The sequence below is a fragment of the Amphiura filiformis genome, chromosome 1, assembly GCF_039555335.1.
Source record: "Amphiura filiformis chromosome 1, Afil_fr2py, whole genome shotgun sequence".
NCBI lineage: Eukaryota > Metazoa > Echinodermata > Ophiuroidea > Amphilepidida > Amphiuridae > Amphiura > Amphiura filiformis.
Window position 1 is genome coordinate 28,781,852 of NC_092628.1, and position 27,115 is coordinate 28,808,966.

The following is a 27,115-nucleotide window of genomic DNA, read 5'->3' on the forward strand; positions in this document are numbered from 1 at the left end:
CACTCGTCAGCGAATCTTGTTTTTCCTCTTTTTGCCGTCGCTTTGCCGTCAACATTTTGTGATTTTCACGTCCGTCACCTTTCGTTGGTTATCGGTCGTCATAGTGTGACCGGGCCTTAAGACCATGATTGTCCTCTTTTGGGCCATTTTAGCATTAAGATTGCAAATTTGTTCCGGTGAAGTAATTATAGTAGTCAATTAGTGAGACCATTTGAAAATTTTCCCTTGCCTCATCTGCCTGTTCAGCCTATATCTCCCATGTTTAAAAGAAGTCTACGTGAGGTCACACATGTATCATCAAAATAAGTGCTTAGAACGCGTGGTTTTTAAAAAAAATCTCAGAACTCGGGGGGGTGGCTACCACCCCCTCTCTAATGCCCACTGCGACCAGTGTAACTGCACTGTCTTGCCAACGTGCAGTGACTTTTTCCGCCTAAAATAGCCCCTGATATGCCCCCAGCCCCCCACCCCCGCTTTCAAAAATCAATCAGTACATCCGGGAGTCGTTTGGGCGGTATGAGCGTCATCATTCTACAGTGCTAAAAAAAGTCTCCCCTATCACTGTACCGCTTTCATTTTCTGTAACCATACCATACTATGGTTTTACTTTTAGTTGGCTCTGCCTCTCTTGAGCTCTCTTGCACCGGTGTTGCTCTTTTTCAACCACTCAGTTCTCTAGTCTCTGTTCTCTGTTTTTCTTATTATTTCCGACGGGTCTGCTGTGCCTCAAGGTATCCGATGAATATATCAACAAACCACCAAACTTCAATTTATTTTGACATCGATTAACTCTTTATTATCTATCAATGTACATATCCCGACGGGTAACAGGCATTATGACATGTATCTAAGACAGATATCACAGAATGTCCATTTATACTATGATAAGAACCTATGATAGGCCTACATAGCCATGAAGCTCTTTATACCATGAGCTACCATGCAAAAGCTGCAGTGCATTCGATAAGATAATACCTCGTTTAATCATTCGGACACGGCTGCAGCCCAGCTGGGACTGCAAAACGCAGCTTGAAAGGATCCAAAAAGTTCAATATTTCAGCTGACAAAATTCAAAAGTTCAAATGACGATGGCTTTGTTTGATGATCTTCATACCCATATAACTGTCATAATAACGATAGGCCTACTTGTGTCTTTCACATCGGCTCAATTGCAATCAGTTCCGATTATAACTCTTCCACAAGGGCAAATCTTGGGAGAATACGTCACGTACGAAGACAATGTCCATCTAAATGTTGTCAAAGATTTCCATGTCTATCGGGGCATTCCATTTGCAGAACCACCAGTGGGAGATCTACGCTTCAAATCCCCTTTACCAAAGAGTTCTTGGGATGGATTGTGGAATGCGACATATCTATGAGTGGTTGTGAGCAGACCAATCCGTTGATTCCAGCTCTGGATGTGGAGACATTTAGTGAAGATTGTCTTTATTTGAATGTTTATGTTCCTGTTAATGTGCAGGTAAGCTCAGGTAATGAACGGAGTCATTTCGTCAAAACATTTTGCATTATAGACGTGCTATAACTTAAAATGCAAGTACTGTTAATTTTGATATCAACCTATAATGATACTGAATTTGACATTCGCTGCAACAGGCAACTTTACTACTTTATAGTTTTACTTAGACTATGCCATAGTCGAATTTTATTAAAAATATGTTATTATTAGTCATGATGAACCCATTTCGTTGAACTCAAAATTATACTGATGTTTATTAAAATTAAAGTATTCAATTGTAAAATGGTCATAAAGAGTTAAAAAATATCAGACGATTACTAGTGACAATAAAAGTAATTGAATGCAACATTATCTTGCATAATTATAACGGCTCACTTTAATACTGAACAATTCTGATTTTGGAATCTACCAGTTTATTGATAGCGAACCCCGAAATTTCAAGCTAACAAACAGAGGGAGTAGGGTGACTGATCAGATGTGAAAATCTATCAATTATGCACACATTAATTAAATCAGAGTTTTAAGCTTAAATACAATATCCAGAGTATGCACAATGGGCAAGTGGACTACGGGGTAGTCTAAGTTTTACTCAACACTGCTGTTGCCCCCCTTTCCCGTTGATTTTTGATTTGAAATAAATTGTAAATAAATAAAGAAACGATAAACATTGTATTCTTGCTCAACAGAAACATTACAATTTTATCTTTATTTACATCGCTATATATTTTTATGATATACTAAATATTTTTACACATCGCTACATTTTCTGTTATGTGGTGGGCTTGAGCAAGCATAAAACTTGAAAGTAAAATAGGACATACACATTGTATGGGGTGTTTCCATAACCTGACCACCTTTTCTGACTACCTTTTCTGACTACCTTTTCTGACCACCTTTTTTTGACAATCTTATTTGACATTATTTTGATGTTTGCTATATTGTTATTATCTTTACACTTTGCACAATAATGTTGTACCATTCTGGATGTTAAGTGACATAAAATTGAAATTATTAAGTGAAATTTGTTTTGTTTTTCCATACTTCCATGGTTTTTCACAGGGCAGTTAACTTCTCAGTTTAGAGAGGAGACAGCTATCATTTCAGGTGCTGGGTCAATAATCAATAGAGTAAACACTATTACCACTTCACAAGGTCACATTCAGGCCTATGGTCAAACATGCCCTGATTATATTAAGGGTGCAGCATGAATGTGAATATGGGTTTAAGGGTATACGAGGTATTGTTGGTCGAAGCAGATTTTCATTTATCTGAATCAATATATTATTGAAAAATAACACATTGGTGTTTTGCAGAAGTTCATTATACAAATCATATACTTTGGAAAACTTGCTTAATTTATTGTTAATGAGTTATGTACGTTTTACAAAAGTGTTGTTGTTTCAGCCCTCTCTACAACATAACTCAAGAACCACAGGACCTACAAAAGTATATCTGTGATATTTGAATTATTCTACACGCTTGCTATGAATAAGCCCAATCGCCATAACTTTCAGGTTTTTGGGACACTTTGACCTCTGACATATCTGGAAAATTGCTGTAATCATTAATTTATTATTGTAATATGTTATCATTATAAATAATAAAATAATTAATTTATACAATAATCAAATTTTTTGGTTTGTTTTTATTCTAGTAACACGTTTTAAGTTATATTTTGTACGCTCAAAACCCCAATTTTTCTGAATTTTCCCGATAGGTCAAAGGACAAAGTGTCCCAAAACTGCAAATGCATTGCAAACTTCCAATGCCGATTGGGCTTATTGAGCAATGCAATTTTGCTAAAACTCACTACCATTTGCAAGGTGCTGTGAACTACTTTGTTTTCTGCTGCTTCGACCAACAATACATCGTATACCCTTAATTGTCCATCAGACAAAGTCAGAACAGGGAAGTGCTGAGGGTAAACACTAGGGAGCACTCGTTCGAATGAAGTCAGGAAAATTGGATGTGTGTGCAAAATTTTATTTTATTTGTTTTAAATAATTTCATTTACCATGAAAGTGTTGTAGTTTTTAAGTTTCAAGTTTTTATTTGAAAATTGTTTTTACATCAGTGTCACTCGATCCGATGGTGCATCCAAGACATTAAATATACAAACAAAACTGTATTAAACAAAACAAAATACTCGACAAGCAAAAGGTACAAATAAATAATCTAAAGTGAGAAAGAAATAACAACCATGTACCCTTAAAAATGTTGTTTATCTATTAACAAGTCCCAGAGAAAACCTTGCTAATTATCACCCAGCATGACCGTCTATGATTATGGGTAAAACACTAGGATCCAAAACATTCTCATCTAGTGCACAGTTCTTTAACTCCAATACATTTGTACATTCATTGAATGACCTGTGGAAATTGGGGTACAAAAACCTCATACTCTGCAACTTGAGGTCAAATTTTGCACTATGATTGTTTGGTTAATGTTATTGGACTATGGCATTGGGATAAGGCCATTGTGGTGAGAATCAAATATCACAGGGCTCACTGTAAAAGCTGGTCAGAAAAGGTAGTCAGAAAAGGTAGTCAGAAAAGGTGGTCAGGTTATGGAAACACCCCATTGTATGATAGGTTTTTTTGTTGTTGTAATTTATGTGTCAATGGTAGGCTACCGTATATATGAAGTATTAAGATAAACTGATAGATAAACGATTAACAAGATTAAGAACACGATGGACAACAATGATACGAAATGATAACATGTTACCTGTTTAATTTGTCACGAAGATAACCTTGTTAATGGATTCCGTATCTTGTCCATCCGCCATGCCACATCTTGTTTGTATAAGGATCTGCCCACTTTAAGGTTGGTCTGAACCCTGGAATTATATAAACTTTCGGGCCTCATAACTGCTAAATTGTTGGTCTAAAGTATATAAATTTATACATATATAGAATGGCAAAGACTTGATAAGTTCATCTGTGAGGTCAAATTTGGGCCAACATGCTCATTTTTGGCCCCAAATCCCAAAAAAACTGTTTTTTGGCCCACTTCTTTTTCGTACATCCTACCAAAAACATTCTTGGGCCAAAAAAATGTTTGTATTAATTTTTTAAAACTGATAAAAATATCTAGGAGCCGGTTTTTTAAATTTTTTTTAATTTTGACCAACTTCACCAAAAATATTTGAAATTTGGGCGAAAATCAGGCTTTTTGTTCGGATTTTTTTGAAAAATCAGCATTTTTATCTAGTTTTTAAAAATTAATAAAAAAAATTTTTGGCCCAAGAATTTTTTTGGTAGGATGTACGAAAAGAAGTGGGCCAAAAAACAGTTTTGCCCAAATTTGACCTCACAGATGAACTTATCAAGTCTTTGCCATTCTAAATATGTATATACTTTTATACTTTAGACCAACAATTTAGCAGTTATGAGGCCCGAAAGTTTCCATAATTCCAGGGTTCAGACCTAATTGATCTAAACGATCAAAAACAAAAACCTTTGGAAAATAAAAATCAACGTCAAGTACATTTTTTGTGTGTTATAATTTAACAGCATATATTTTACCAGTATTATTAAATTTCTTTGAATGTTGAATAAAATAACTTTTTTGTTGTTTTCTAATCACTACGTCACCATGGTTACAGTCAAATCCAGCTGCAGTGATGGTTTGGATTCATGGAGGAGGATATTTTGGTGGAACGGCGTCTTCACCAAGTTTTGAACCATATCCATTACTGGCAGTCAATGATTTCATTTTCGTATCGATAAATTATCGATTAGGTGCTTTTGGATTCCTATTTACTGGTGAGTTATTGTACATGATGTATTGTTGGTCGAAGCAGCCAAAAACTCGATTTTCATTATCTAAATCAATATATTATTGAAAAATAACCCTTTGATGTTTTGCAAAAGTTCATTCTGCAAATCATATACTTTGAAAACTTGTTTGATTTATGTACGTTTTACAAAAGTGTTGTTATTTCAGCCTTCTTTACAACATAACTCAAGAACCACAGGACCTACAAAAGTATATCTGTGATATTTGAATTCTTCTACACGCTCGAAATGATCAATGCAATTTTTGCTCAGGCTCACTATACCATTCGCAAGATGCTGTGCACTACCAAATCGCAAAAGTTTCAAATAGTTGCTAACCTTAAGACATAATGAATAATTATTTAACAATGGAATGCAGGTGCACCAATACTTCTTTTTAACTGATTCAAATATTTTATATTTTGAAAAAGTGAGAAGATGAACTTGAATAATATTGTGTCGTTATACGGTGATGGCCTGAAGGTTGCATCTCGTCATTAAGCTCCTCAGGTGACACTTTTGGAGCGAGCTAATGTCCTACACGAGCGTACCTGTATATCTATTTTAGTTGAGAACAAATAAATAATATTTACCGAGTTGTCACTGTCGTTCTACTAATAAATCCCGGGTAAATAAAGTCCTTTTGCAAAATCTAGATCTATCACAATTTCTCCCTCCCCTTCTTGAGTATTAGAGCTCCCGTCCAAAGAACATTTATTAAAAACGCCATTCACTGACACATTGCAGTAAAAGTCAGTTGTTGAACTGATAAAAGACAGTTGTTGAACTGCGTAATTATGCTGTTCGGTGTCACAGCAGACGAACGCTCAATTCATGATGCTTTGCGCGAAACAGTGTTTCTAGATCGTGATCTGATCGAGTATAAAAACTAGACACGGTCACGTGACTATTATCATTTGAGCGATGGCGACTTTGGCGACGGATCACCAGTATGTTGCGAATGATCTGAAACATACGAAGTTTATTTACATTCACTGCGTTGAAGATGGACAGATATTGATACGAATGACGAACTTTCCTGCTATAGTTGCTCGAGTGAGATTGTGTCATATTTCGTTTCCAAATATGCCAATCATACGATCTGCAGTGATTGCCGATACATGGGGAGATGGCCATGTCAATTTCCCCGTACCAAAACTGCTCGAACTGAGGAGCAGTTGCGAAGTTGAGGTATGATTTTGATTTTGATTCAAATAAATATTATGTTTCTGATAGATTAAACATGTGCCATATCGCATGCACATCTTTTTTCCAGCGAGTTAAAGCAGTAAAATATAATTATTCCACCATGAAAAAGATCGATGTACTTGACCCAGTATGACGCGAATTGCATGTTGTTCCGAATTCTGCACCTTTACAAAACTAAACCATAGGCATAGTCAACGTCAATCGGGAGTCAAAAGACATATAGAAAGATAAAAAGATCGTAAAAAATGGTGCTTTGGCATTTTAATTATCAGTAGCCACAAGCCATAGAAAGATAGAAATTATCCAAAATTCTCTCATCACTGCACTCTCTCACTTGAAAGTGATTGACATTCATGCATTTCAAGTTCGGTATTTTAAAGAATTTCATCAAGACAATACAAAAATATAAACAATACACTTGATAAATTTGATATACTTGGCTTGGTGCAGAAATGAATAGTAAATTTATTGATTTTTTAGGCACTGGTCATGCACTTTTGCATATAATTGTGTACCCATACACTGTAGTCTGTAGTGTATGTAAAATTATTTATTTTATTTATTTACCGTATTTAATTATTTACCGTACATAGGCCAAGTAAAATAAATAAATAACATGTTCAATGTATATCATCCGGACATTTTTCTTCCCAAAAAATCGGTGAGGCAGGTCCTATTATTTGTTTATTATGTTATTTTTTTACCATTCATTTCTTGGTAAAATTGCAAAATTTTGCAAAGTGTTTCTCAAAACATTATAAAATCGGTGAGGCCACTAATATTTTCTTTTATTTCCCCAAAGCCGTACCACTAGCATGAAGAAAGTGTTTGCAATAAATGTGTTTATAAATGATTTTTTCATCACAACAATTTTAGAAACAAAATGAGGAAGCAAAAAAGAAACATAACAATTTTAAATATTTGAAAATCAGTGAGGTCAGGGACGATATGCAATGCATGTTATTTATTTTTCATGGCCTTATTTGTGGCATGTCACTGACTTATTCAAATAATTCTTTGGGTGCAAAAAATCGGTGAGGCAGGTCCTATTATTTGTTTATTATGTTATTTTTTTACCATTCATTTCTTGGTAAAATTGCAAAATTTTGCAAAGTGTTTCTCAAAACATTATAAAATCGGTGAGGCCACTAATATTTTCTTTTATTTCCCCAAAGCCGTACCACTAGCATGAAGAAAGTGTTTGCAATAAATGTGTTTATAAATGATTTTTTCATCACAACAATTTTAGAAACAAAATGAGGAAGCAAAAAAGAAACATAACAATTTAAAATATTTGAAAATCAGTGAGGTCAGGGACGATATGCAATGCATGTTATTTATTTTTCATGGCCTTATTTGTGGCATGTCACTGACTTATTCAAATAATTCTTTGGGTGCATTAAAGCTCAAAATCATGTTGGCATGCACGCCCGTTTCTAATTATGTCTCTATCTACTTTTATCATTACAGTGGGCAGGCGACAGTGGCCAGCAGTTCCAAGGAGTTTGTGTCTGGAGATGGGATGAAATGGGGGACTTTCCAGCTGGTGTCCAAGCCAAGTCTTGCTCCAGGTCATCTCTGGGACTACTGCAGCCAGTGAAAGATGGCGATTGCCAGTATTGTTGTGATAGTAAAGAGACTGTGGTTGATTCAAGCGATGACAGCAGCAATGACAGCAGCAATGACAGCAGTAATGACAGCAGTGTAGCCGAAGCGGAAGAAGAAGAAGAGGAGGAAGATGATGACGTCGAGACAACAACAAAAGAAGAAGATGATGACTCCGACGATGATATTGATGAACAAGAACTAGACAGCACCGGCACAAGTGAATCAGAAAATGAACATGAAGTCGAAGATGAAGATGAAGAAAAACTGTTTCCTTTGTGGTAAAACTTAGGGGATCAACCATGGAGGAGAGGTATCAAGTTGTCTTGAATGAAGTTGAGCTCAAATTGGATGATAACATACCGGTACCAGTACGGATACTTGCAGAACCTGACAATCCAGTTGACGTCAATGCATACAGAGTAGATGCACAAATTGACAACCAATGGAAGATCATCGGCTACATACCTAGGCAAATGATCAGGAAATTTAAAAGTGCCATGGACAGGTCTGAAATTGTTTCATCAAAATTATTACGTGTTGTGTTCTTGTACCACCCTGTAAGAAATGGACTCTTTCCAATAATTGTGGTATTAAAAAAAAAAAAATGGCTGCCAAATGACTACGCCTACGAGTATAATGACATTTTACCAAATTTTTGACAACTTTGTTTTTGATAAGTTTGTTAACTTTCATCCATGTTACATGGAAAAACAGTGGCAAGATCGGCAGGAATTACATAACAAATATAATTTTTCACCAGGTTCGTTGTCGTAAATGATAAAAGAGCTAGACAACCAGACTCATAAAGCTCCAAAAGCCGAGTGGATTAGGCACAGGTCTCGCAAACCTGAGATCCTGGGTTTGATTCACAGGTGGGATCTCTTTTTCTATAGTCTGTATGTATACCTTTCTCGAGTCAGTACGGTATTAAGAAATTTGTTTTTTATTGTACGGGACATATCTTTAAATGTAAGGATGAGAAGTATATAAAAGTATACTTTTTTAGAAAAGATTTGATGAAAGGATTCCATTCAGGATTCCATTCCACATTACTATCAGATTTCTATAAAAATCTGAGAAAATCTCAAAATTCGTGATTTTTTTACTGACTCGGTGAAGGTATTAGAAACGGACTATACGTATCTCCTTTATTTTATGCATCGGCGAATTTTGTAAAAATTTATGCTTTTTTTATATTTTTGTTCGTCCTAGCTGTGTGAAGCTACACCAATGATATCAACGATCAGTGAGCTACCACCCACAAAAAAAAAAAAAAATACAGAACTAATTTTTGGGGATTAAAGAAGTATTATCAAGTTCTGCCGTTTTTGAATGAAGCATAGCTCAATCCTAATCATTCATTTAATCCTAACTGTAGATAAAAGAAAAAGTTCACTATTTTACCAATTTCTTGAAAACAGGGTCAAAAACATTCATTTTCAGCATGTATTTAATCGAGTCACAAAAAAATCAAAGACTTGTAACAAGTCTAAGCATTCAAAATCTTGAGTATATGCCGAAATTTTGCTCTAATTTTCACTCTTTTGTGTTACTTTTTATTAAATGGTTGGTTATAAGAATGCAGTGCATGTCTTTTTCAAAAATTAGAATGCATAGACTGTAATTAGTCTTAGTACATAATACGAAAAACTCACTAAAATTGCATGGTTTTGGCCCTTCCAAACATTGGCCAAATATCAAAAACTTTTATTGCTAGTTAGCACTAAAGGATTAGGATATAGCTATGTTTCATTTGGCAAAACAGTGATAATAAATAGTTCTGTATTTTTCTGGAATAGAGAGTAATGAAATAGCAATTTTCTTCATTTTGCAAATCGCACATTATGATTATGGCTTTAAATCTGATGCCAGCTTGATGTTAAATGGGAAATTTGTAATGTTGAAACTTGAAATATATTCCATGAACATTGGAAAGACTCGAGTTTGTTTAATTTCTTTTCAAATTTGTTGCTGTAGAATTGAAAGTAATGGTAACCCAAATGCTGGTTGCTGGGCATATCTTTTAGATTAAATTATGTTTCCAATCATAGATCTCTTCAATATCTTTAAAATATAATTTGCCGATTTTAAACCCAGAATAATAAATCACATTATAATGTCGAGGGTGGAGAGCCAGAAAGCCTCGACTCACAATCACTTGCTCCCACAAAATGAGCATTAAGTCACCAGGCACTATAGAAGGGACAGTCCATTAATCGTGACAAGATTCAATCCGGGATTCAATAGAAAACATAAGACATTGTGGAGGAAATATTTATTTTTGAAAACCAAAGCAAGGAACCAACTTTATGCTCATTTTGTGAGAGCTCAGAGCTGATCATGGCGAGTTACAGCTTTCGGGTTCTGTAGGCCTACCCTCGATATGTATGCACTTGTCATTTTTTAACCATTCCGAGGTCGTTATGAGCATGTTGTGAAATATTCAAGAAATTCTAAAATTCACAAAATTTAGCCATATTGCTTTTGTAAAATCTTAAAAATTATACTGGACATTTAAAGGAGGATTTTGTGATCCTAGCATCTACTTTTTATGACATTTTTCAGTAGCTATCCACGAAAAAAGCTTATTCCCAAAATGTCAGTTTATTCTGATTTTGAGTTTGCGAGTTATGCATGATTATGTTTATTACACTGCTCCATAGACAATCTGTAATTTCGTTCAGAACGAAATTCAAATTTCACGATATCTTTGCTAAACGAATTAATCTGCAAGAATTTTTTTGTACATAAACATTATGTTTGTATAAAAATCTCCACTTTTTTTAGAAATAGTGGGGGATGATGCTGTAGATCACTAAATGCCCTTTTAAGTTTGATAGAAGCAGATAAAAATGATCAAACATTTTGTACACTTTATTAGTTCTTGTACAAGTCTGTACATATAGGTTAATGTTTTAATTTGCTCATTAATTACACTTACATGTACATCATCAGCCTAGATAACATTTATTTTAACACTAAATGTTGTTCAGCAAACAATCCATGTTTTGCAAAATACCAAAATAATTATACAATTGTAGCAAACTAACACAGTATTTCAAATGTTGGACTCCATACATAAATAAAGCCTATAGCAACCTCTGTAAGTGAACAAACCAAATGATCAATGATGTCCTATAACGTAACTAGTTTAGTTTCTCATAATAATAATAATGACACATTCTTCAGACCGATGTTTTTGTACAAACAACGTAATCGAAAGTATTTTTACTCCCGCCCCTAAACGAAACTAGTTTCGTTATATAGGACGTCATCGATCTTTTGGTTTGTTCCCTAAGGTACAATTTAAATTTATCTATCTAATATTTTGCAGTGCTCATCAGTACAGTTAAATTAAAATCCAGAAAAATAAGCAATAATATTTTTGGATTCAAAACATATTGTCCTATTTTGAAACAGCTAAATCCTAATCATTTAGTTTGTTCCTAAAAAAAGTCAAATTTTAATATTTGGCCAATTTTTGGAAAAGTGCTAAAACATGCGTTTTTACCTTTATTAGTTTTTGTTTTCACAAAGACTTGTACTAATTCACGTTATGGATTCTAATTTTTGGAAAATGCATTTTCTTGGAACTTTTATATAACCAAGTATCAAAATTAACATAACATAAAAAAACCAATTTGGAATGCTTAGACTTGCGGCAATTCTTTGAATTTTGTGACTACAATTGTAAGAAGAAATCATGGAAAATTGTATGTTTTTGGCTCATTTTCCTCAAATTGCAAAGCTATTAAAATGTGCCTTTTCAATTGCCAGTAAAAATGATTCAGTATAAGTATGTTTTATTCGGCAAAGTATTATTTGTTTATCCATAAAGTTTAGTTGTTTTTATTTGGAATCAGACATCTAGTATTAACAAGGTCTCATGTTTCTAAAAAGTTGTTTTACATGTATTTATAGCAAGGGTGTAAAGGAAGGAGAATCAGCACTCAATTCAGTTTTTTTTACATACACTTGAATGAAAATTTATACATGTACATGTGTTTTGTCCAAGTACACTGTATGAGCCTAATATTCAGTACTTGCTTTGAAGGAGTGATACAAACGTGCATCATTTCTGTGTGCACTCTTGACAGTTTTCTTTTTAATTTAAATTGTTGTGTATTATATAAATTTATATTTTCTCTGAGAAGGTTCTCATTACTGTGGGTATGATGTAGAACATTTATGCTTCTTGTAATTTAGTAGTAATAATTATTAATAAATGCTAAATCATCCAAAAAGCTTACTTGTATTGATAATTTATTTTATGTAGTTCATGTTTCATTATGAACATTTCTGGAAGTTCAGGAGTTACATACATTTCCTGTAAAACATGTATGTACACATAATTATTCAAATATCACTTACGACAGAAAAAACACACCCTGTTTTACGGGCCCGACCGATCCAGATTTTGCATTTTGGGTTTTTTTTTAAAGTTTTGCCAAAATTATGTAAAATAGCTGCTTTTTAACAAACTAAAATTGATTGATTTTGACTGATATTTTTTGGGAAAAAAATCACAACATTTCTTAAAATATGTTTGCAAAAATAAACACCAAAATTTTTGCCAGATCTTTCAAGATTGTGGTGATATTTTAGCCTGGACCAGGAAAATAAATTGGGCAAAAAAAAATCCAGACTAACCGACCCCAAATCTGTCCATTCTTAAAACAGGGTGTTGTTTTTTTTTGTCGTCTAATGTACAAATGCAGCAAATACAAAATGCTTTACTGCTCTGTTTTCACAATTACATTGACATTATGTATAAGTACCCTAATGAGTAGGGCACTCTGAAAGCATGATCAGCTTGTACTAGATGGGACCAGGGGTAGCGCTAGAACTAAACACTCCAGTGTCCCCAGGGACCCTGAACTTGCAGAAAATCAAAAGTAGGGGTCCGGAGGACGGAGTAGAGTTTGGTGAGTCCGAGTTGCACAAATGCAGCATAAATAGTATGTCTGCAATAGGGCTAGATTGAAAAACTACATGTAGGGGTCTGCAGGGACCCCTGAACTTGCAGAAAATTTAAAAACAGGGGGTCCGAACTCTATTTTGGTGGGTCCGGGACCCCAAAAGCGCTATCCCTGGATGGGACTCATAACATTGTGGATTAATGGCGACTCATATTTGGAAAATTTGGAATTTGTAAGCTCCAAAGCATATGATTTGGCCCAGTTTTAGTTCTCAAGACCCATCAAAAATGTGTGCTTTCCTCAAAATCAGTTCTTTGTTCCCAAAGTCCGCTCTGCACACCCCTACGAAAATTTCAAATGAGTACCACCCCCCTATTGCAATAGCTGAGCATGGTATGATCCCAAATGAAAAAATTGCTATTGGTTCTTGCCAGTGCTGCCAAATCTTTCACCGTCAAGGCGCGGCACATTGGATCGCCAGTCCGCGGTAAAGGAGTCTAAAGTAGTCCATTTATTAAGCTTCCAAAAAAAGCGCCCAATACTGGAAATTGGCCAGAAAATCAATTGACTTACAAATTTCCGGTAGGTAATGGTAAGTTACGGACCGATCAATAAATGGTCACAAAACTCTTTGTCATTGAAATTCAGAACTTCAGAGATTCAAAACCTTATAAATTGGCTAAATTGAAGTAAAATATGGTACATCAAACTAAAGCCGCTACCTGACAAGTGATTGCAAAGCAGCCCAATTGTGCGCCAACAAAAAAAAAAAAGGCACGGCGTTGGCATTACGGGTTCTTGCCATTTTCATTTTGTTACAAATGGCCTTTTATGTACCTAAATTTACATTCTTAAAGCACTCCTTCTCCATGCAAACAGTTTCAAATTTCAGAATTCGTCAGCTGCATTTCATAGTGGGGTATAGTGATTATTTGGAAAAAAAGGCACATATGTTTTTTATGACACTCACTTTCCCTTATTTTTCAAATAAGTTCATTATATTCATAAACATGCTAAGGTCATCAGGCCATCATACCGTAAAGATTCGCCTAATGGCGCTATGGGCTCACTTGACATTTTAGGCACAACCTTAGAGTGCCCTTCATAAAATCCCCACCAGCAAATACACAAAACCTTAATTTGCATTGGGATTGCAGAGGAGGGAGCTCTCTGTCTGGACATGAAATTAACCCCAATGCAAAGGAACCCAAGTGTGCCATTGGGCCAATCTTTACAGTATACTATCACCATACCATCGGCTATAGCCAAAATAACAATTTCTCGATCATGAGAGGATGTACCTTCTGCGTCAGCGGACTTTTCATAGAATAACACGATCGCGACCTGCATGACCGACCCTTGACCTTGCCTAGCGACCCTGTGATTGGTCAATTCTCAACATGCTCAAAAGCGGTGTTTGCACCATAAGCGCCGGTATTTGCGTAGTATGCTTGACGCAAATAACTGTGCGCATTACCAAGTTGGCTCTCATGATCGAGAATTTAATATTTTGGCTATAGTGCGTTTAAGTAATGAAAATGAGGCAACATATGCAAATAAGTCATTAATGTTCATAAATATGCAAATTAAATGCCACAAAACTATACAGCACATCAGGCCACCATATACTATCAACATACCAAGATTGAAATTGATTGGTTACTGTGTTGGAGCTGCAGAGTGTATTAATGAATTTGCTTCTGGACAACCAGGCAGCCAAACAGCAAGCAAAACAGATGACATTTAGATGATAACATAAGCATTTGTCATGATAACACACATTTGTGTGGGGGTCAAAATTGTAACACCATTGGGCAAGAAGAACCAAAAAAAAAGTTGTTTGCTTGTACTCTTCAGTAATCTGGAAAAAAACCAATCCTAATTTTGGAAATTCCAGAATTTGGTTTTTTCTTTCAACATTTTTGACACCCTGAAAAATTGATTTTTTTTTCAGTTTCTACACTTTTCTAAACTGTATACAGTAGAGAAATATCCCAACCAACCAACCCAATTCTGAAAAAGTTGAGTATAAGCAAATATCTTCTTTTTTTTTTCCTTGTGAAATGCCATTTCACTGATTTAATTCATCCTGAACTTGAGCTAAGAATTGTCCGGTGACAGGAGGCACACCTACATTGGTGTTGTGATACAACTGCCTCGTTCTCTGCTGACCTTTGGCAGGCAATGATAGCCTACCCACACACACAATGGAACTGTCCTCTCTTGACCGCCGCTTGAGAGTATACAATCTCTTCTTCTTCCCTGGCTGCTGCTCATCAAAAGATGGAAGGTCTTCAGTACTGAATCGATCATTAAGTGTCCAAAAGTAGAAAGGTAGGGACTCATCGACACGGAGATTGAATTCTCTGCGAAGGTAAAACAAACACAACATTTCCATGCATTTATCTTGAAGACAATAACATAAGGTAGAGAGAAGGAATTTTGAAAACTGCATGTAATAAAGTAACATTTCAATCATCCATTGATTTCCAGTAATGTGTGCCAGTCTGTAATGCATTATGCAACTAGCGTAACTGCATGCATGACATTTTGAGTGTTATGGGAAATTTTTTCACTAATTAATTATAAGCCAAATTAACTATGGATGATGCCAAAGGCTCAGGACTCCTCCATGTACATGTGCCTGTGATGGTAGTATACCTCCAGATTGTTTCCCCACATACCTGGCGAACTTTGATTTACAATATGTGCGTTTGCGTTCCATTGATTCTATGCCTAATGTGTAGAGCCTTTTAATGATAAATGCCAACGGTTTACTATTTTGGTCTCAATGCATGACAATTGAAAATGGCTGATTTACCATAATTATAGAGTACCGAAGTGATGAAGTCACAGAAAACTTTTTTTGCATCTCAGCGTTTTGAATACCATGTATCGGTGGAGCATGATGAAAAACATCCACAGTCAAAATTCACGAGGGCCCAAGATATGGCAGCATGAATACCTAATTAGCCCCATTGAAATCAGTGTAAATTGGCCTGGTTCCAAACAGTTATGAACCAGGCCAAATTACACCAATTTCAATGGGCTAATTATGTATTCATGCGGCCATATCTCAGGCCCTCATGATCCAATTCCCACCAAATTTGGACTGTGGATGTTTTTCATCATGTTCTACTGAAATATGGTCATGAAAATGCTGAATTATGACGTCACACTTTGGTACTCTATATAGTGTTACACATGGGGCCATTCTGAATCGGGACACTTTGTATGTTAATAATACTTACATAACCAACTTCCGCCACCACTTCTTGAAGTCCTGAAGAGTGACATTCTGGCCCTTGATCTTGTTATGGAGCATGCTGAAGAAGCATTCAACATCATCAGTAGTACCACTTCTTGGGTGCTCAGGGTAGCCCAGGTTGTCATTCTCCGCCCTCCGGTACTCCTGGCTTTCAATGTTTGTTGTCACTGCAATCACAGTTTCCTGCTAAAACCCGAACACCTTGAAGTCGTCTGTATATTATATAAAATATAATAAAATTCCAAAAGGTTTATAATTTAGCTATATTTTAACAAGTGGAATTTTTGATTTCAGTATGATTCTGACCATCACATCAAAACACAACAGTTAACAAAGTGATACGGATGCTCTGGTTTTGCTTTAAAATACCATCGGATACATTTATCAGAAATCGAATATTGATTTCATGTGATAATTGATGCATTGAAGAGAGTAAAATAAATATTTTTGACAGTTATTAAGACTTTGACATGTCTCAGTCAGTCAGAATTCACTTCTAATTCCTGGTTGTTTTTTGTTTGTTTGTTTTTTTCAATTTTTATATTATAAAAGGGGCTGTTTGTGATCCACAGCCTCATCTCCTTGTTCTTCTCAAAAAAAGTTGAAATACTGAAAAAATCAGAAGAGGGTGCTAGAATCATAAAATGCTCCTTTAAAATCTGCAATTAATATTGACAACACACATGGCATCATTCATCAGACAATTTACAATGTTCTTCAATTGAAATGAATGGATCAATGCTGAATGGGTAGAGAAAGACTCTGTCATGTATCTCACATTCTTACCTGTTAATGTCCAGAGTAGAATAATCAGGATTATCCCTGTCATGCCAAGGGATCCAGTCTTCCATTACATAGTGGAACATGTCCCAGTTGGCTGCCTCTCTTTCGGCTTGACTCAGCCCACGTCCATCAGAGGCCTCATGCCACCTGCTAACAATATTCACATAGGCTGCTTCATTTGTGTAATTCTTAGTCTCAAAGAATTTGGCAACAGCAGGTGACAAGAGGCTCTCTGCATCGGCTACGGACTGCTTCCGCTTCCCCAACAGAGCAGCTACAGTCAGGTCTGTGGTCTCTGAGTCGCAAGCCTCTGCAAATCTCTGGACTTTAACCTCTGGTGGTCCACCTTCTCTAGTATGCTTGCCAATCCGCTTCTCAATGTGGTTATGGTCTTCACGGTGGTGTAAGACTTCCCCGGTGACTGCGTCTACTTCTGGTATATGTACATGCTTGGTAAAGTCAACCCCATGTTCGGATTTTATGTTGTTGAGAGTTTTTCTGTATTTGTAGGTTGCTACGATTGACTTCAGTTGTTCTGTGTGGTTTTCTGGGACATGATCCCTCCATGTGTGATATTTGTACCCTGGGGGGACAAGGTCCTCTCGCACCAGGGCCGCAGCATCTTGAAAGCTGTTCCCTCTTCCTGCAGCCTTTCCATTTTGTCATGTACATGATCAGGTAGTACAGAATCTGAAAATATAAAACAATATTCATTTGAACAATACTGCTACCGATTCAACAGATGCCAGTGGGGGTGGGGGGGGGGTGGACACCAACCATAATTGGTGAAACCAGGCGTGATGGTGGGGGGCACAAGTCATTTTCCTACATTCTCAAATCAATTGGGGGGCACATGCTTCTCCACGCCACTGCCTGATGTAAATAGCAAGATTGAATAAAAAACATTGCATCAAAAATAATACGAAGAAAAGAAAAGAGATGGGAGATCGCAACATTAAGACTTTTAGAAACAAATTGCCTGTGTATCATCAATGTTTATAACAACCTGCACAAAGTCATATTTCACCACAAACTTTAAAATAAACGCATAATGTTCACATTATATGGAGCAAGCAGGGCGTAGCTATGAGGAGGTGGAGGAGGGCACTTTTCCCCAGAATATTTTCCGGGCTAAAATGGGGAGGCGAAGAGCAAAGTCCTTAAAAAAAGACTCAAAATGGGACAAAATGACAAATGGGAACAACAATTTGGCTTTGCCCCCTCACACTAAAATCCTGATTATGCTACTGGGAACAAGTATGCAATTATATGACCTCGACACTCTGACAACTAACATTTAGCAAAGCATATACAGGCAGATACACAAATACTTCATTAAATGCCATGAATTACATACAATATCAGTCGGTGGAATTTAATTACTGCAGTGAAACTGAGCACTGTGTACATGATAGTTGTTTGTTAAATTTCTCTGAAATTTACTGCAAGCAGTGCTGTATCTTGAATATTGCTGACATTATATGTGACTGTTCTCAAAACTAACACATTAAGACATTTGTGATTGGGCAACATTAGAATCCACTCAAATATCTTACCTGTTGATCTTGCAAACATTTTCTGTAACTGATTCTTACTCATTCTGTTCACTGCAGCGCGAATGTCATGGATTATCTGCCAAATGTGGAGTGGTCTGGTCTCGCCTTTGGTTCTTAGGGAGGAAAATTCTCCATCAGTAACAATACCTGTAATAATTAAAAAGCAAAAACATAATGAACATTACATGACTAAGACAAAAAGAGCATGCAAACATTTTTTTCAGTACATTCTTTTGTATAGTATGCTGAGAATCATTGAATTTTTACACGTGCATGCATGCCAACACCATAGTGCATGTATACACAAACATACACTCAAAATAACCATTTACAATTGATGTGAAACAAAGCATAAAACTCAGAAAAGAAAAAAATGAAATGAAAACCAGTAATAACAACATTTGTATTAAGTTTTAAATGCATATGATTATTGAACCAAAACAATATTGAATCTTCCACATAATAAATCAACTAAGTGCTTAAGGTGGTACTTCACCCCTTAATAAATTTGTGACTATTTGTTTCTCCCTGACTCAAGACAAGCGGTACATTATTTGATAAGAAAAGAGGTATCACTAGAATGTACCTCATTTCTTAACATATATAATGAACCACTGAAATTTCAGTGGAGCAATTGGATTCATTATCCCTATATAACGTTTGTTACCAGTGTGTAGTTATTTTTTGCGAAAATGCAAAATTATTCACAAAAATTACCACCTTAAATCATGTAATTTAAATACTAGCATCATGATTTAAATCAAGCAACCCTGTTCATATTTACTGTTCTGTTACCATATGAACCTGTATACATAGTGCATAGGAAACTTAATTGGACCTGAAAATTGTTTGATAGACGTAACATAAAAAAAATAGGGTAGGTCGGTCAGCATTTTTTGTTATTGTTATTATTATTTTTTACAAACACACACACAAACATTTTAAGCTGTAATTAAATAAGCTAAAAAGTTGTTTTTTTATTTTAATTTTTTGATTTTTTTTTGCAAAAAAAGTCTATTTTTAGGGTCGGTTGGGTTACGCCAATCAAACAATTTCTGTACGCCTTATTAGGAATCCAACTCACCAACAACTTTCAGCCCATGCTCCACCATCTTCTCCTTCACCCCATCTGCTATTTTTTTGGCTTCGGCATCAGTAATGGATTTGTAGGGCACATACTGCACCGGTACAGCATATGGCTTCTTTTTCCTCTCTTCGTCCGACACCATCAGGACAAGGACATGTGTTGCTGGTGTCCGCTTTTTTTTATATATATCTCTTAGGTAACGCGTGTACTCGTCCCATTTCACTGCATGGACCTTCTTGATGTCATTATTGGTCCGGGTCTTAAGTTGTGTATAGTCGCTGACTATCTCTTGCGCTTTTTTCAGCAGTGTGCTGATTTCCAGTATCTCCCAGTTTATGTTCTTCAGTTTTTCTTCAGAAGTCGTTTTCTTTTTCGTCAAGTTCTTGCACAAGTCAACTGCTGCTTTCAACTTGCAATTTAACAAGTCTATGTCTTCTTTGATGATTTCTTTTGCTCTGTCAAGCATGGGCTTGGTGGGCCTATTTTTAAGATGATTTAGTGTTTCAACCCTTTTGTCAAACTCCTCTCGCAATCTTTTCAGCTCCCCATCTTTCATATCCACGTCACCGTTCCATTCTCCAATCATGGACTGTTGTATAGCGGACTTGATGTCTGTACCGTCCATTTTGATCCAGTAACGTCCATCAGGATTAGTTGCTTTCAATGTTTTCAATGCAGCTTCCTACAAAAAAAAAAAAAAAACCCTGTTAGGCAACGAAAAAAGAAACTCTGTTCTACGGGCAGACGAACCTTTCAAGTAGGTTCGGTCGGTCGGCCTTTTTCTTCTTCTTTTTTGACCCAAAAAAATCACCAAAATTTCTAAATAATTTGCAATTTTAGAATATACAATGAAACAAGTTTGTTTCTGAAATTTGGGTCGGCATTTATTTGTACAGGGAAAATTTTTTTCCCAATTTATTCAAACGCTGTGTCGGTCGGGCCCATAGAACAGGGTTTTCTTTTTTTGTCGCCTTATCCTTGCACAAAGAAAATACCAAAGCATGTTCATATCAAATGCAGTGATGGAAACATACAATGAATATGTTGGTATCAGAAAACATAATAAATTCTATGGAAAACATTTAGATAAAATGGATAAATGTCTCATTTAAGACAGACCATCAAGATATGCTAATTCGGTTACTAACCCTAACTCTAACCTTAACACCGGTAACCCCTGACCCTAATGAACATATCATGATGGTCCGTCTTAAATGAGACATGTAGCAAAAGCTGCTAACCTGGATATCACTTGTGTCTGTAAAGCCACATTTTGTCACGTCCTCCATAGCAGCTGTACGCCCTAGTGCAGCCACATTAAACGCCCCTAAGAAAAAAAAATGCATTTTACTTATTCTGTGTTCAACATGTATTCTATGTACTGCAATGGCTGAATGATTTGAAGTTTGGAGGGAGTGACATCAAGGGTGCATGCAGGTGAGAGTTAAATGGTCTGAACACATGTGTGAGCAACAAATCAAGTAAAAATGGGTGTTTTTAGGCAAAAATGTATGCATTTATGGTCTAAAAAACACTGATTTACAAGAATAATGGTAGTTTTCTGACCCCTGAACAACTTGTTTAGGGTACCTTTTCAAATTTTTGGTAAATTACAAGTCCATAAAGGGTACATTAGTTGCATTTTTACTAGCCAAAAACTTATAAGGGGGTGAATTCTATATCAAATTACCTTATTAAGGGGATAAATTTGCTAGTATTGTAAAACTTGTTTAGAGGGTTTTTGAAACAAATTTGGTCAAGCATGCATACACCATTACACTGTCACTGGTCATATTTGAGTAGCCCCTGTGGCCTTTATATACCAAATCCAATAAGAACAGAGGTGCTGAAATTTAATTTTATAACTTAAGAAAGTCAAAAAATGAATGACTACACTGATAGCAACTTAAAATTTGTAGCACATTTTCTTATATGATTTATTTATTTATTTATTTCTTATTTAACCTGGGACAAGCAATCAGTGACCAGCACTGTTCTCCCTTGCTGCCCAGGATGCAGCACAAAAATATATTTAAAATACACAAAGAAGTCATGAAAATAATACCATACACATACTTACTAGCTACAAGAAATTCAAATACATATGATAATTACATTTACAAAATGATGCATAAAAGAGTAAGAAAATGTTCAAAAATTATTACACATAATTAAGAAAGGGCATTTGTCCAAAAAAACCTGCATAGACTCACCCAGTGGTGCACATAGGTTCCTCGCCAAGAAGAGGAAATCACGCACAGACAGAAAGGCCCCCGAAAACCCAACAAGAATTGAGGTGTGAAACCTCAACCGCTGGTGTGACCTCCATGGGATGGCACCACCAACCTGCACCCAATACCCTGATTGGCAAGGAAAGCCCACATACACCACTAGGTGTAACAGGAAGATGAAGAAATAAAATTACATGTTATTATATGTTCTTGAAAACACTTGTGTTGGCAGGTAGGGATTTTAATGTTTAGGCCCCCTAACAGGAAAGTTCTCTTGCCAGTCTCAGTGCGCATCTTATGAATAACAAAATTCCCAGAGGTTGATGATCTGACAGTGTAATTACTATAAGCATGAGTGCACTTAGTGAAAATATTGCACAGGTTGGGGGTACATTAAAAACATTGAGACGGATTTGATATCTGCGACGATCAGAAAAAGTTCCAGTTGAATAAAAAACAAAATGAGTTGAAGTGCGCATTGGGACACCCATGATTGCTCTAACAAGGTCTACGTTTTTGATGGTGATCCAACCTGTTCAGGAGAGTTAGACCTGCATTTAACCAAATAAGATTACAATAATCAACTTTAGGATTCAGTCGCTAAGCTTAATTGTGACACGATCTGGTCCATGGGGGCCAAAGGAGGCATTTTTGAAAATCGAGTTACAATTACCTTATATATACATTAGGCTATCATATGTACTGAAAACAGTATAAACAATATACTGAAAAGGTCTAGCATACTTGGGTCTTCAGTTATGAAGTTTTGTGATTTCTATTTTCTTATGTATTTTATTGTTTTTTACTACATATTTTTGCCTTTATCTCAATTTCAAATTTGCAGACTGTGGCCCTTGTGGACCAGATCGTGTCACAAGTTTTAAATCAAAATTACAATACCTCATATGGGTAGCCTCGTTCTTCATTATTACCACTCCATCCTGGACCACGGAAAAGCCTATTGAATCTTAATCCAAACTCTATTTCCATCATAACCTGCCACTGTCTGTAGTCATGTGGTATTTTGATCTATTAAACATTGAGTAAATGAAAAATAATATGATATTAAGATATTAAAGAAAATGTTATTTCAAATTCATCTTAACAACAAAACATAAAATGGCACAAAATCAGTGTGATATATAATTCCCTTTTAGAGAATATATTTACATGTAGGCCTGCCTTTGCTTGTATCTTTTCATTTGCTTACTATTTGTTTTTCAGAAGGAGCTATGTGACAAGTGGCTACACGTATACCTCCATCAGCTAGACTATGCATTCCAGCCATTTACAGATCTCAATATAATATCATTATTGAAGTGTTGCAAGTACACAACATTTTGGTCAAGGATGCGGCATGCCGGTATAAATTTTAATAAAAGGAAAAAGACCCAGAATATAGTTTGACATTTATACATGTGCATTTTGCTATTGTGACAATCAAAGGCAGTTGAGAAAGCTTTTAATTGGTTACGGAACATGGAATGCATGCTGTTATTGCGGAAAATAAGAAGTAACACAATTTATAAGAAAGTAAAATAACATTACATGACATGACATACATGTACAGTAGCTCAAACATTTATGAAAAATTCTTATAACAAAATGATGTGTGAGGTGAAGATGGTGACTGCAAGAACAGTGCATATAATTAAGTCCGAAGTATCCAAATTTATACTGATTAACAGTATTGTATGAAATGAAATTGTCTGAAAGTTATAAACACTTGTAAGCAATAAATGGGAGAAAACTATAACTATCAATTTCTGGATTTTAACATGACAACATTAAAACAGGACACATTGACAATCTGCAATTCATGTGGTTGTTACAGCATATTCAATTTAAAAAATGGGTTAGATATGACGATAGATCACACAATTAATGTACATGGGTTTTCTGTAATTTAAGTAATTTAAGCTCCCAGCTAAAATCTTCTTCCAGTCACCTGACAATGAGGTTAAATATTTACAGTACAGATGAATCAGTAAAGTGCATTTATATCAAAACATGTATCTACACTAAAATCATGGCTTCTGTCTGTCCGTCCACACATTCCACCACACTTCAACACATTCTGATATTTTAGGTAGGTGTGCGCTGCTGAAGTGGTGGTTTCAAAGGGCTGCTTGAGGTCAATGGTCATTAACAGGGAAATTAACAGCCTCAAATTTAATTTGAAGGGACATTTAGGCGGAGATGCCCTATTTAGCGTTAGCTTTGGGTACCGGTACTTAATTACTTTCTTTATTTTCCACTCAACTTACCCAGGTGAAAAATCAATAAAATAATTAAATGTCCAAAGCTAACATTGAATCAGGCATCACCGCCTAATGAAGTACAATAGACAAATGTGAGCCATACAGATCACGTTTTTGGCAAGGTAAGTAGCATGATGCATCTACACCGTTGAACCATGGTTGAACTAGATATTCATTCATACAGTGTTACAGTATTGCACAAGGAATCTGAACAGAAGTTATTGGCTTGGTGGATTGTCAGATTCCCCTATATGTTTGGAATTTCTGATATCAATCTCTTGAATGCAATAGATAAAGAAAAAGTAAAACTTTCAAATAAATAAATAAATAAAATTAATAAACAAACAAACATGCAAATGAAATAAATTAATACATACATAGTATACATAAAATGTCAAATATTCAGAGAGGGTTGTTCATGATCAAATGACATCCCAGCAAACGCAAAATGCTTCCACATTATTCGCCAAAGGTAGAAAAGGTTGCCAGAATGCATTTACATGACGTGGTATATTAAGGGGATTTTGAGGGTATAAAATGTCTTCATAAAATTATTCAAGAACATTTTTTTCAGTGGGTTTTTATAAAAAAATATTTCTGAAACGTTTTCATGATATTTAAACATTTTTACCCCAACCAAAACCAAAACCCCATATAATTGTGTAAAATGTTTATGAAAGGTTTTGTGTTTGCTTGGTATATTGGTCAAATCTTTAAATAACTTTTAGTGAGAAAAAAACCCAAACAAACAGAAAAGCATTTCATTGTTGTTGTGTTCTTAATAATTATGGTTTTACTCTGAAAATGAATGAAAAGCATGCATAATTTTTTTTTCACATATTATTACAAATATGGTTGATAATGATATTAATTGAACAAGAACATGTATGAGTGTTAGCTGTTATCCATCCAAAATGTGAATAACTTGTGTACAATATGCACTGTACACATAAAATACCTGAGCCTGGTTTGTGTGAGAGAAGAACTGTATTTGATGCTCTATCAGTCCAAAAGGCATGTGGTCAAATGGTAGAAGTGGTGTCTTAGTTCCAGGCCTGTCCTCTGCTATACACCTTGTGAAGTGGTAAATTAAGTTTGGCTTGCCGGCCTTTTCAAGGCGCTCCATTGCATTTAAAGACAATGTTACAAAGTTCTCTGGGTATGTGCCCAGTCCTTTCTTCAAATGGAGGTCATAATACAGACCATCCAACAACGTCTGAATTGTATCAGGCTCTAGAGCATCATTGAGTTTCTTCATAAACTGACTTTGGCTTGTTATGCCCATGGACTTGAAAGACTTCACTACATCATCTATCCAATCTTCATCAGACATGATTTTAGTACATGCAGGTGTACTGGAACTTGGGGTTTCCGTGTCATGTGGGTGCAATTGTCTTCCACGCTTTTGGAGTTCTGGTGTATCAGGCATCGCACTTGCGAGGGCATATGAAGTCGAAATCAAATCATATGGGGGAGCTAACTCCACTGGCACCAACGGGGGAGATGAATCAGGTAAGAACTGAGATGCAGACCCAAACTGGAAGCTGTCAATATCTAAGCTATATGCTTTTTCAGCTGCATAAACGCCCCCAATATTTCTTGGAAACTCTTTTGCTAGTTTGCTTGTCACTCTGGTCCTGATGGTGGTTGCTAAAAATTAGGGGAGGCACGTACACAGGTATAGAGGTTATTCTTGTGAATATAGTAACTCCTTGCCAGATGCAAGTACATATAGGATGGACTTTTTCAATTTTTATACATTAATTGGAGTGCATGACCTTCCAACCCCATATAACTTCAGGAGTCATTCAACATTGTCCAGTTTCCCATACTAAAGGCTACTTACATGTACGTATATTTACATGTATGAGGGGAAGAATGGCTAAAACAATTCCAAAGTGTGCACAAACTGTAATGTATACATGGATCGTACGAGAGAAATTTATTCATGGCGATGTTTTTTACTGTTTTATGTCTCCAGAGGGAAACAGAGGCTTGACAAAACACACATGCTTTTTTACTGTTGACTTTCATCCTGCCAAATTCCACAATTTTTTGTTTGACAGATTCTTTTCACTTCTAAATAAAATATTGACATTTTTTATCTAAAATTTCAATTATACAGCTGTTTCGTACTATCGCACAGTTGTTTAATACCTATAAACAAAATAACAAATTAATAAAATATTGACAGACAGGCCCTATTGATAAAGTGGTTGAGGGTAAGCAAAACCAAGCATTAATTTTATCCCTTACCTAACTATACTTTTGGATATCGCTTTACGGCAGCAAGATAATTTAGACATCAGATATGCTTAGGAATGCACAATTTGATCCTCATGGGGGTGCAAGGGAGTTTGGGTTAGGCGGAACTATTTTTTCTGTTCCAATTTACCTTTAAAAAAGAGTTGGGTAGGGGAATTTGTTTACACAGTGGGGCAATTGTTTTTTTGGGGGGGGATTGTTCTTTCTTTTTTTTGGGGGGGGGGGGTTTGTTTTTCTTTAATTAAAAAAAAACCTTCCATGCCTACCCTCCTAAAAATCAAATGGTGCACCCCTTACAAAGAATAATAGTTTCCAAATTTTAAACTGACTTGTTTATTACCAGCACATACATGTATGAACTTACATTCGAGTATATAATAGTGAAATTCAGCATAGCATATCATGAAACATGCTAGAAGGAAATATATTTACCTTTCCTAATGTTTTTCCCCGATTGGTCTGAGACATGCTTTGCAGCTTCGGCCCAGTATTTGTGTTTTGCGCCAAATGAGGGCCATCCGCTTTTGCTGGATTCTTTGTCCCAGTCACTTGATGGCAGAGCAATAAATTCCACAAGGGCTCTCATCTCATGTCTACTCCAGGACTGCTGTTCACGCTTTGGTGTAGACTTAGGCTTAGCCACAGGAGACCTGGACGAAACCGGTTTTGGCT

The 27,115-nt window shown here is 35.8% G+C and overlaps 5 protein-coding genes across 6 annotated transcripts in view; 2 read left to right on the forward strand and 3 right to left on the reverse strand.

Annotated features, from left to right (window-relative positions):
• Window positions 1-1,271: 1,271 nt before the first annotated feature.
• The window catches only part of LOC140157923 (cholinesterase 1-like), a 36,436-nt gene continuing 10,592 nt past the window's right edge, over window positions 1,272-27,115 (forward strand). The window contains exons 1-2 of the mRNA XM_072181175.1: window positions 1,272-1,490; window positions 5,077-5,244. Of these exons, the coding sequence (XP_072037276.1) occupies window positions 1,376-1,490; window positions 5,077-5,244 (283 nt within the window). The 5' untranslated portion in view covers window positions 1,272-1,375. The remainder of the gene's footprint in view (window positions 1,491-5,076; window positions 5,245-27,115) is intronic.
• LOC140139933 (uncharacterized) lies at window positions 6,160-11,244 on the forward strand. The gene is made up of 2 exons (XM_072161752.1): window positions 6,160-6,447; window positions 7,936-11,244. Exons 1-2 carry the CDS (start codon window positions 6,181-6,183, stop codon window positions 8,353-8,355), a joined length of 687 nt encoding a protein of 228 aa, XP_072017853.1. The 5' UTR covers window positions 6,160-6,180; the 3' UTR covers window positions 8,356-11,244.
• LOC140168060 (uncharacterized) lies at window positions 14,665-17,512 on the reverse strand. The gene is made up of 4 exons (XM_072191367.1): window positions 17,490-17,512; window positions 17,115-17,394; window positions 16,244-16,443; window positions 14,665-15,358 (listed from the first exon to the last, which is right to left on the reverse strand). Exons 1-4 carry the CDS (start codon window positions 17,510-17,512, stop codon window positions 15,064-15,066), a joined length of 798 nt encoding a protein of 265 aa, XP_072047468.1. The 3' UTR covers window positions 14,665-15,063.
• Window positions 16,453-21,008, reverse strand: LOC140139846 (uncharacterized). The gene is made up of 5 exons (XM_072161636.1): window positions 20,928-21,008; window positions 19,684-20,368; window positions 18,600-18,746; window positions 17,047-17,733; window positions 16,453-16,472 (listed from the first exon to the last, which is right to left on the reverse strand). Exons 1-4 carry the CDS (start codon window positions 20,973-20,975, stop codon window positions 17,570-17,572), a joined length of 1,044 nt encoding a protein of 347 aa, XP_072017737.1. The 5' UTR covers window positions 20,976-21,008; the 3' UTR covers window positions 16,453-16,472; window positions 17,047-17,569.
• LOC140140018 (uncharacterized) lies at window positions 22,795-27,058 on the reverse strand. 2 transcript variants are annotated; one of them, XR_011857214.1, is made up of 2 exons: window positions 26,876-27,058; window positions 22,795-22,946 (listed from the first exon to the last, which is right to left on the reverse strand). XR_011857214.1 is itself a non-coding variant. In XM_072161865.1 (2 exons), the coding sequence occupies exons 1-2, from the start codon at window positions 25,605-25,607 to the stop codon at window positions 22,809-22,811; spliced, it is 609 nt and encodes a 202-aa protein (XP_072017966.1). In that variant the 5' UTR covers window positions 25,608-25,858; the 3' UTR covers window positions 22,795-22,808. The 2 variants fall into 2 exon arrangements, 1 of the variants encoding a protein (XP_072017966.1); XM_072161865.1 differs by lacking the exon at window positions 26,876-27,058 and adding an exon at window positions 25,137-25,858.